This window comes from Ceratina calcarata, unplaced genomic scaffold (assembly GCF_001652005.2).
Source record: "Ceratina calcarata isolate Rehan_Ccalc_2016 unplaced genomic scaffold, ASM165200v1 scaffold588.2, whole genome shotgun sequence".
NCBI lineage: Eukaryota > Metazoa > Arthropoda > Insecta > Hymenoptera > Apidae > Ceratina > Ceratina calcarata.
In genome coordinates, this window is record NW_017177107.1 from 110,239 (window position 1) to 121,342 (window position 11,104).

Here is an 11,104-nt window from a genome sequence, read left to right on the forward strand (position 1 = left end):
CTTTCAAGTGACCAAAAATCCTTTTCGCAATCATTATTTTTATTAGAAAAGAACCTATTTCCAAAATTTCAGCTAAATCGAAACATGGGATTATCGGAAGTTTGGCCCTTATTTTATTATCAAATGTTAGAATTTAATATAAAGATAAAGCAATGTAATAAAGAAAAAATTACGAATTGGCCAGAACCGCCAGAACCGGCAAAACAAACATCCAACTGTCCAAGGTCAGAGAAGCATGTCCATGGGTAAACTTAAGTGTGGAGGACATACTGAGCATACACAGGACAGGACGACATATAGTAGTTGGTGGTAGTTGGGACTGTTGGGACAGTTGGGACAGAATGAGAAGAGGGAACATCCCTTAATATAGCATCCCTGGTCTGATCATTAAATTTTACTGACGAAAGCATTGCAAATATACTTAAAAAGGTGCACGTGATATAATAAATGATAATTATCATTGTAGAATCTGTATAACCTATAAAAAATAACACATATCTGTATAGTAAGTACTTTTCTTGTTGCATATATGTTGTGAACCATAATTTTAACTTGTGTAAATGTAATTATTTTGATTTTTATAAAAATAATTTCATGTATTTTAGGAAAAGGGAATTTTTATTTGTAGATATTTTGCAGCAAAAGGTTACTGTTATTAGAAATGTCTACTAATATAGAAATAAATGATCCTCCTAATAATAATGATCCAATAAAAGATTCTCAGCATTTTAAAGAACGTGCAGAACGAAATCGTGAAAAAGCATTAATGTTAAAAAAATCTAAAATAGTTTCTCATCCATATAAAAAAGGGTATGTTGCAGTAATTGTTTCAACATTAATAATTAAAAGAATGCAAATATTAAATGTTAGAAACTGAATTTAAAAAATTTGTTTTAAGAGAAACTGGAAATTCAGTAAAAGGCAAGACATTAAAAGTTCAAACTCAGCGTATAATAGATACCAAAGGAGGCTTCCTAATAGAGGAAAATGATGAGCTAGAAGAACAAATGGTACAATAATTCAATAATAAATACAATGCAGTAGTAAAATTGTACATAATGAAAATCAAAGTAATATGGGATGTTAATGTTTTTGTTTTTCAGCTAAATGTAGTAGAAGAACTTGGTCCTATTATTATTAATTTTCCTCATTGCGATGAATGTAAACAGGAATTTAAAGATTCTTATCTTCTGCAGAAATTTGATCTCTCTGTGTGTGATAACTGCAGGTAAGCAGCTTATTAATTTCATATAAAAACTTTCAGAATATTATGATTACTTCTGTTCTAGAGATTCCAATGGCAAACACTCTTTAATGACAAGAACAAAAGCAAAGGGGAACTATTTGTTAAATGATTGTGATCTGGATCAAAGAGAACCCCCATTAAAGTACATAGTGAGAAAGAACCCTCATAATCCAAATTGGGGTGAGATGAAACTATATCTGGAATTGCAAGTAGAACAGAGAGCGTTAGAAGTATGGGGTTCTGAAGAAAATTTGTTAAACCAACAAAGAATACGTGATTCAAAGAAAGAAGAAGCTAAAATGAAAAAATTCGGGAAAAGTGTAATAAAAAAATATAAATGTTTTAAATTTAATAACCCATTCGTGTTCATACTGAAACAAACATTCTTTTCTTAATAATTTACCATGTTTACGTTTTACAGATGAAAATATTAAGAATGGCAATGAGAAGTTCATTGTACGATAAAACCTCGAGGGCATCTCATACACATGAATACACAGGAGAGATATATAATCCAGATAATGATACATATACGCACACTTGCATCACTTGTGGTTATGAAGAAACATATGAAAAAATGTAAATTTTATTATATTTACTTAGCTCCAGTTTTTTTTGGAGAGTAAAGAATAGTCTACTACTACCACATGCAGTATTAAAAAAATAATGCAAGAAGGAACTTCTTTATTTATTTGTCATGTATTTTTCTTTATATATTTAATTATTATGAACGAAAATTTATATTTATACTAATAAAAGTTTACCTTTCGATGATGTATTGTATCATTTCAATTATTAAAAAATGAAAAAATAAGTTTAAGTTTTTAATTAAATAATACCACATATGCTTTTTAAATAATTTTTTAATTGCGGAAAAAACTTGATTGATTGTACCTAATATAATACATAATGTACAGTTTTAAATTCTTTGCTGTTACATTATGGCGCTCTAACTAAGTTTTTTACTTACAATTAGGAATTAATATTGCACTATGCAAAAATATGACTGTGTATGCAAAAAATAACCTTTGCACCATATTAATTTTATATAATCATCGTTTACCGCATATTGCATTGCAAATTAAGTATACACGTACCCTTACATTTAAAATTCTATACTCTCCTCCCGATATACATAATTCAAATTCGTAGATTACTCGAACGTTGCATCTAATTTATTTCCTGAACTAAATTTTAGTCCAGATTGTTAAAGCCAGTTTTCACTGTAGTTGCTTCTGTTTCAGTTTTAATCTTTCATGTACATAAAACAGTACTATTTCCTCCAAGTATTGCAATTCCTCAAGCAATGACAAAGTAGAACGTTCCACACAAAAAACAGAAGCGAACTCGTTTATGTATAATCAAAGCTAACACTTTTCTGTGAACTCTTTACAAACGTTTTGTACAGACTGTAGCACATTTGGCACCGACAGTTTGTCTCCTGTATTAGTTTGAGAAACATTCATTGCATTCGTTACAGTAGTAGATGATCTGAAACAATATTATGAAATTTGTATTATTCCCTACAATAAAAAGTATTTACTTTTTCAAATCAACGTACCTATTGTGCCTGAGATGACTTTTAACTAAATGACCAGCTGTAAGAGCAGCCATTAATGATAATTCACCGGCAAGCACCGTAGCGCATACTATTCTAGCTAATCTGCTGGCATTCTCACCAGGCAGATCAGCATGGGCACCCTTAACACCCAGCATAGCTAAACATGCACCTTGTGCAGGAAGACCTGTTCCACCTCCGATGGTACCGATTTCTATACTAGGCATTGTACAAGATACATACAAATCTGAACCATCCGCACCCCATGGTTCCATTAGAGTCATGCAATTACTGCTTCCAACATTTTGCGCAGGATCTTGGCCCGTAGCTATAAAAATTGCAGTGACGATATTTGCAGCGTGTGCATTGAAACCACCTACACTGCCAGCTACAGCTGATCCAATCATATTTTTACTTATGTTCACATCGACCAATGCATGAACCGATGTTTTTAACACATTAGTAACAATATCTGCTGGTACCACTGCTTCACAAACAACACTTTTACCTCTACCGTGAATCCAATTTACTGCTGCTGGCTTTTTATCGGCACAAAAGTTACCACTCAACGATAATATTTCCATATCAGGGAAATGACTCCTCACACCGTGTAAGGCTTTTTCAGTGCCTTTAGACAGCATATTCATCCCCATAGCATCACCAGTAGTAGCAACGAAACGAATAAATAAATGTCTCCCAGCAATGCGTATATGAATCTTTGTTAATCTTGCAAATCTGCTAGTTAAGTCAAAGCTCTCCTTCATTTCTTTAAAATTGTCAGGCTCTTGCATCCATGCCATAGCTTCGCTTGCTCTGACAATATTTGGAAACCGCACGACGGGACCTCTAGTCATTCCGTCAGCTACGACACGACTTGTCACACCACACTTCAGTAATGCTCTACTGCCACGATTTGTAGATGCTACTAAACATCCTTCTGTCGTTGCCATCGGTACGTGGTAAAATTCACCGTCCACTAATAGCGGACCGGCGATTCCAACTGGTACCGGCACATATCCTATAACATTTTCGCAACAGGACCCCAATACTTTACTGTAATCGTATTCCCTATAGGGTAAGTCACAAAGATTATCAAGAAACTTTCCAGCTTCTCCAACTATAAGACGCCTTATGCCAACACCCCGTTCCATGTCCCCAACAGCTTTCTCTAATTGATAAGTAGCTATGTGCTTATTCTTCACTAATTCAATTACTTCCTCGTCCGTCAGTGCACTCGCTCCAAGCTGCGAATTTAACAATATTACATGTGAAATCAAATTGTTAACAAAGTTGAAATATGCGCATATATACGTCTATGGCTTACTTCCGATTTGTATAGTTCAAGACATTCCTCCAAAGACCTACGAACATTGGCTTGCTTTTCTTCATTTCTTGTATCTACACTTAATTGCTTTTCATCTATTTGTAGTTCCTTGTCATCGATCCAATCACGTATCTTGGATGGAAGACATATAGTATGCATTTTAATAATATCTTGCCTGGACTGCATCTTGCAACTGTTCATATCTTCACTTTCATTCTCTTTTTCTTTAAAACATTCACTGTCAATCTTTTTCTCTTTTATATGTTCACCTTCAACTTTTTCTTCTGTATTGTCGTCTACTCTGAACCGTAATTGTTTAGCGATATCTCCTTTGTCTTCGAAGAAAATAAATTTAATTGCAAGCGCGAGGAGAAGAATCAATATCACAATATTATCTGCACTAACTGACAGCCAATTCATTAAATACTCTTTAACTTCCGATGGATTCTCTGATTTGTTATAAGAATTCACTATGACATGTGGATTCGCGGAAGCTATTTTACTGCTCACCGTGCTCTCGTTCTCATCGCTTTTGAAAGGCCAACGACTGAAATGAAATAATTTCACGCGAAACCATTATTATATCTTGTTAAATCCATAAATTATCATTAATTCAAATAAAAAGTTATCGAACATAAATAATTTACATAAATTATTTCGAGCGACGCTATTTTTATGCACTACTTTGACGAAAGTCGAATTCAACCGGTAGGTAACAATAATTATTATAATTCTTAGCACGACACAGGAGCACCGCTTATACTATTTTTTAACTTAGCACGCAAAGAGTTAAAGGAACCCAAACCTGATCTAGATACCATCTGTTTTTGTGAAATACATTGAATATGATTTAAATGCACACTTCATACTACTGTGTAATATGTTGAACCTGACCCCATGAAAGTTAAGAATAAGGAAACTACCAAACAAGAGGTAAAGAAAATACATATCGTGTATGGGAGCAGATTTATGATAACTTTTTGTCAGTTTTCGTCCTATTGTTACACATTATCTGATGTATAAAATATAAAGTTCGTTTTCAAACGGAAACGTGACTAACGTACGTTATGAAAAACAGAGAATAACACAAAAATGCAATACCTGTTAGCGTGTACCACAAATAGACCGGCGATCATAATCAATTTAACACGTTCCACTACAGGATTTGGTTTCTGATCCTCCTCGTTTAATGCATGCATCGTAAAAATCTTATCAGCACTTAATGGTTTCATGCTATTCGTTCCACGCGAAAGCTAAAAAGGGAAAGAAGTACAATGTATAAATTAAGAGACCATATAGTTACTATTATAATTGAAAAATCCGTGAACCAGTAAAATTACCTCGAGGATGAGTGACAAGCACGCAGGATAAAATGTCATAAAAACAATATAATTGACAACAACGCCAAAACAGGCGAAGCTGCATAGAATCTCTAATCTTCTAACACCTGATAAGGAACCTATACTAATAAGTAGCGTTTCCACTAAAGTATCTAACGTAATAGTTGGCCCTAGGAGAGACATGCCACGAGCGATATTTGCCCGTACTTCTTCTTGATTTCTGGAACTTAGAGCCAATTGTGCTAGTATAGCAGCCTTTGAAAGGTCAATAATAAGCAAGAAGAAGAACAATGCATCCCTAGAAAAAATTGCACACAATGAAAGTTAGAAAATAATTTTTTTTTACTCAAACTGACCAAATCGTCCTCCAACGAAACTTACTTCAAATCAGAAACATCGCTACGTCCAAAATTCACTACGCTGGATGTGAACACAACACTGGAAAACACGGTAAATAGGCCAGCGATACCTATTAAAACATTTTACATTTAAATCCTTAACTTATAAATTTATTGATAATTAAAATTTCATTTCAGAACCAATCTTTCGCAAGCAAATATTGTGCAAATTCTACAATTAATTAATCGTTGTCACGTATTGTACAAAAAGAAACGCTATCGCTTTCCATGAAACTTTCACTGACACTAAAAGCTTTCACGCGTATCGTAAGCAGATCCATTGCCGGATCTACTTACAACGTATGCCTATATGTTTAAACAATAGATATTATGTTATACTTATAATAATGATCGAGTTGTACAAAATTATCGTTGCTATACTGCTCTTTAAATGAAAACTCATGATCCATTTTACTTAAGGTGTAAAACTATTTCTTTGCTTACCCAAGATATATTTTGAACCCAATCTTTGTAGATTGCAAAACTGATGGTAGGTAAATAGTATTGCTAGACATCGTATTATAGTCATCACTATAATATCAGCTACGTTTAGGTCCTAATAAATAATCATTCGTTCGACTTATTCGTATTTCAGAATTAGGATTACAATACTCAACAATAACTAAGAAATTATGTTTACATCCGAATTACATCGGCCCGATCGACAATGCATTGATAAAGGAAGGGCTCCATCGCGTGGATGACCGCTTCCGGTCTCCATGTTTAGGATGCATGCCGTAAGTGTGAAGGTCGTCACGATTACTTCCAAAGGATGACCAGCGCAAAACCGGCCGTGAATTTCGAATAAATGCGTCAGCATGTTTCCCGTTCTCGATAACCACTAAGAACCTGAAACACATGTCCATCATCATTACAAAGCAACTAATTTATTGAAATGTCTGAAAGATAGTTGTTAGTCCGCCCTATGTATCTATTGTTGATCAACATTTGCATATATGCAATTTCTACGAAGGAAAGATAAACAGAAACTCGAATTTACAGATAGTGTCTTTTTTTTATGAGACTGATAGAGAAGAAGATTGGTATCGTGTACTCTTTACTTCTTCAAAATCAGGAAAGACCATATTCTACATGGAGGAAGCACACTTACGGCGACACCGTACACGAGTGAAAGAGAAAGAAAGAAATAGTTTGGGTACTAGCTTTCTCTCTTGCGTAAGCACATGATTGGTTGACGCGTCCGCGCCGCGTTTCCCTCCCTGCGCTGTCTGCTAGTATATGAGAAAAAGATAGTACCCAAACTATTTCTTTCTTTCTCTCTCAAAAGTCTACAGTGTCACCGTAAGCGTGCTTCCTCCATGTAGTATATGCTCTAAGGGAAAGAGGTAGATCATAGGAACGAGAACAAGATTTGGGCAAGGAATATATTTGGGGAAAGCAAACCAGTTATTGCACGACTTCACATTTTGGTCATCCATCAGTGTCCCGTATAGTCGTAATACACTCAAAACAGGATTTCTTTTTCAGAAACCGAAATTCCATTTTGTTGCGGACATTTAAGCCTAACGCTCTCTTAGAAGAAACTTAGATAACACGAAGCAAAGGTGAACGTAACAAAGATATCGATGGGTAATACATAATTCGCAACTCCATAAATACGCTTCTTTCCCATACATGGTATTTCAATGGAATGATGCTCGAACTTATATCGAGAATCTTATTAATTAATTGTGAACATCGGGAATGGAGAAGTTCCTTGCGTCTTACTTCAATAATACCTCTGTACCAATATCTATTTTGAACTGAAGATACAGATTTTGTACGAAATTATAATAAAAGAAGGAAAAGTAATTCACTGGCAGGCATAAGATGGGAGAATGAAATGTCTGTCAAGGTCGGTAACTTTCCAAGTCCACATAAGACATTTGTGTATACAACTGACCACTGACCTCTTCTTACTTTCAATGGGAATGCCATTATAAAAGCATTTATGCCATTATTTTGACATCATATTATCATTCAAATAAGTCATGTCAAACGTTTCAGGAAATCCAAGATTTCTTGCGTTCGATAATATTCGAAGACGTGTTGGAAAATTTAGTACAACGTATTTGATCGTTATACAAGAAAATACTAGGCATTTATACTAATACCATTAATAACTGTTATTTATATAATATATTATTGCCACATTTTCAGTTATTCATAATTTACATTTTAAATTAATTTTTAGAATGTATGTAAAAATCTCAGTTTGAATATTGATGTCGTCAATGTCACTAATGACCTTACGTACACGTTGGCAGTCGTGAATTAATTAGTATATTTTATTTCAATTTGTTTCTTTTCAACAGAAAAATTGAAAACAAGTTATGGATCGTTAGAATTAAGTTTATACATTCATGAGCTTATTTATAGAATATTTTCTCAATATCGAATAATAAAAGTTTATGCAAAATGCCGATACCTTCGTTACTCTAGTGTATTGACACACCTACAACCAATAAAATAAAGGATTGTCATAGTGTACAGGTACCTAGTTCTTAGGAATAAATATTCTACTTATCTGACCACAACTTTACGACTGCAAAATTCCTATTCATTTACAATTGTTTTCTTTTTTTAAAGCCCACATAAAAAAGTGAAAATGGGATATAATGTGAAAGCCATGAGAAACATTATTCTTTCATGAAATAAGTAGAAAGTATGAGTAAACATAATGTACTGCGAACGTAAAATTCTGTATATACATCGTTGTGACATTTCTTTTTCAAAAAGATTTTAATCGTAGATAGAATCTAGTCTTCGTCAATTATTTTACTCTTTGCTGATTAAGAAATCTACTTTCTACCGCTTTTTCCTGAATTCAACTTTCTGTATCATCGTATGAGCTTAAAATTTAATACCAAATTTATTTCACGAACTATCTTCCAAATTAAGCTCTTATTCGTTTTGATAATGTAACGTGTATGAAGTAATATTTTTTGATTGTTCATAATTAATATTAAATAATCATTTGGAATATAATGTAATCTACTGTAAAAGACGGAAGGAAATATTAAAAACGCAATGTTGTACAAACGATTTAAATAATTAAATTTTATCTACTAAAGTTAAGTCTCATCGTGCATAGGCTTACTTATCGTACATTTTTATCACACAGCGTAATATTGCTTTACATTCTAATTTCAGACAAAGGTGAAACTAATGAATATGAAGTGAAGGTACACGACATTTACATAGAAATTACTTAATTACTATGGGACAATATGTAAATCAAAATTTTAAGGCGGCGAATAATTAACCATTAACCTGAATAATTAGTATGTCATGCATACATACAGGGTTAATACTATTTACATTGTAACTAATACGGACAAGCGTACCTGTTCAAGGTGCCTACAGCAACTCCTCTCGTATTGCGCACGTGGTTTTGTACCACATGCATATACGTATGTTGCGTTTTGCAAGTTTTCTTTAGAATATCCAAAAAAGCACAATGGAAAACGGATGTGTCAAAAAATGGGGTTCCTCATTTGCATAACTGTGCCTAACTTGTGCACCTTTTGACTTACAATAATGCGATAAAAATATATTTGTTAGAAAAGAGAAGGGAACCAATTTGTTTTCAAAAAGAAAACTTTTTTCGTCGAGGAAAAAGAATTCTTGATCAAACTATTATTTTACGAAATTTTGTATACAATTTCTTAATATTTTGAATTTAGAAGAAAAAAAACAAAAAATATAGGAAAACAGTGTTAACGGCACGGCGCTCGCCGACTGACAGAACTGCGTTTACGCTCGCGCTCGGTCAATGGCTAATCGGCCGATCGACCCTTCAGAACACAGTCGTCTCATTTCGGCTACACTCGGCAATTTCCGTCTCCCTCCCTGGATTTACCTTTCACATGCACGCCATGCATGTGTCTATTATAAGGTAAGTACTCACTGTTATCATTCAATGTCATTTAAACCAGCAAATTGTAATGATATAAAAAAGGGTATGTTTGTCTAATCCAATATTGCAGGCTAGAAAAGATGTCACGCAAACAGACTATATGTACGTATTCGTTTATATTTCACGCCGATTGACAAGTGTTACGCGTTACCGTTACAGTCGTTAACGAGATGACTCTTGTACTAATTTTTATGAGTATCAGGATGCGCCTCAATGCGCCTCAATTAATCTAACATGGAAGTACGTTATGTACATTAGATTTTCTACCGATTTTAGATACGTTAAAGAACATCGGTAGTTATACATAGAATGTATTCAAAACTTAACGAACACTCCTCATAAGAATATATTCGTACCCGTTTGTACACAGTACATTTTCAAATCCGTTTTACAAAATTCATTTGTTCCTTTAGTTACCGAGAATTAAAATAGAACATCTAAGAATCGTCTTTTACGTCAATGAAAATGCCAGTAAAATTTGTAGTGCATTTATATTAAGAGTTCAATGTAAATTCTAAATTAAGAACAGTAAGAATTCTATGGAAAGTTATATTTGTGAAATCCGACGTGAAAGCAACTTCACAAAATGGTTTGAAAGATTTAAGCTTAAGCTTTCCGAATATATGCATAGAGGGTTGTATATTATTCCATCAACAATTTGAACATAAATAAAACAGAATTCCTCTCGCTACTTTACGTACATACATAAACAAGATAGCTACGTTTCGGGAAATTCATTGCCGTCATATCCTAAATAGCAAACCGTATTACGTGATTAAAATCACAGTTGATCGATCAGGGTCTATCCTTTGTTTAAGATAGATCGGTTTTTTTATGGATTTCGAAGAAAATAAATGAAATTGTGAAACACAAGCTATTTCCGAATCAGTTTACAGTTATTCTTTCTACAAAATATTTCTCCTTTTAAAGTATTGTATATTGTAAAAGTTATGATAAATAAAAGTAATCTAGCATAGAAGAATATTTCGAGTTCTTCCTTATCGCTCTAAGAATTCGAAACTCGTACATAGTCTTATTTTTAGTAACTGCAATTTAAAGTCCGTACAAGACACAGCACTCGTGATTTTATAATGACAAAGAATTTGCGCGGTTTCTCTTAAGAAACGCGTACAGCATATTCATTTACTATGTGTCTATAGTTTGTTCAGAAATTCCATATGGATGAATAGGAAATTTCTGTACAGGATTATCAGTAGTCATTCAGTAATATATCATAATATACCTATATATTCCAAATCTATTTGAAAATTCTTTTCACACGTAATGCACATTTTTTAAGTTTATATGTCATAATATTA

At 33.5% G+C, this 11,104-nt stretch overlaps 2 protein-coding genes across 4 annotated transcripts in view; one reads left to right on the forward strand and one right to left on the reverse strand.

The window, feature by feature from the left end:
- Nucleotides 1-73: 73 nt before the first annotated feature.
- Xpac (DNA repair protein complementing XP-A cells homolog Xpac) lies at nt 74-2,020 on the forward strand. 2 transcript variants are annotated; one of them, XM_026817602.1, is made up of 6 exons: nt 74-505; nt 629-810; nt 899-1,010; nt 1,104-1,228; nt 1,290-1,566; nt 1,668-2,020. In XM_026817602.1, exons 2-6 carry the CDS (start codon nt 662-664, stop codon nt 1,827-1,829), a joined length of 825 nt encoding a protein of 274 aa, XP_026673403.1. In that variant the 5' UTR covers nt 74-505; nt 629-661; the 3' UTR covers nt 1,830-2,020. The 2 variants fall into 2 exon arrangements, with proteins under 2 accessions (XP_026673403.1, XP_017888226.1); XM_018032737.2 differs by having other exon boundaries at nt 75-505; nt 606-810.
- A 71-nt stretch (nt 2,021-2,091) lies between these two features.
- The window catches only part of Hmgcr (HMG coenzyme A reductase), an 11,389-nt gene continuing 2,376 nt past the window's right edge, over nt 2,092-11,104 (reverse strand). Inside the window, exons 1-9 of one of the 2 annotated variants that reach the window (XM_018032735.2) lie at nt 9,214-9,484; nt 6,507-6,715; nt 6,311-6,422; nt 5,850-5,937; nt 5,469-5,766; nt 5,230-5,381; nt 4,129-4,675; nt 2,808-4,048; nt 2,092-2,737 (exon numbers count right to left, since the gene is read on the reverse strand). In XM_018032735.2, the coding sequence (XP_017888224.1) occupies nt 2,614-2,737; nt 2,808-4,048; nt 4,129-4,675; nt 5,230-5,381; nt 5,469-5,766; nt 5,850-5,937; nt 6,311-6,422; nt 6,507-6,686 (2,742 nt within the window). In that variant the 5' untranslated portion in view covers nt 6,687-6,715; nt 9,214-9,484 and the 3' untranslated portion in view covers nt 2,092-2,613. Of the gene's footprint in view, nt 2,738-2,807; nt 4,049-4,128; nt 4,676-5,229; nt 5,382-5,468; nt 5,767-5,849; nt 5,938-6,310; nt 6,423-6,506; nt 6,716-9,213; nt 9,485-11,104 lie in introns of those variants that run through there. The other variant, XM_018032734.2, reaches the window with a different exon arrangement.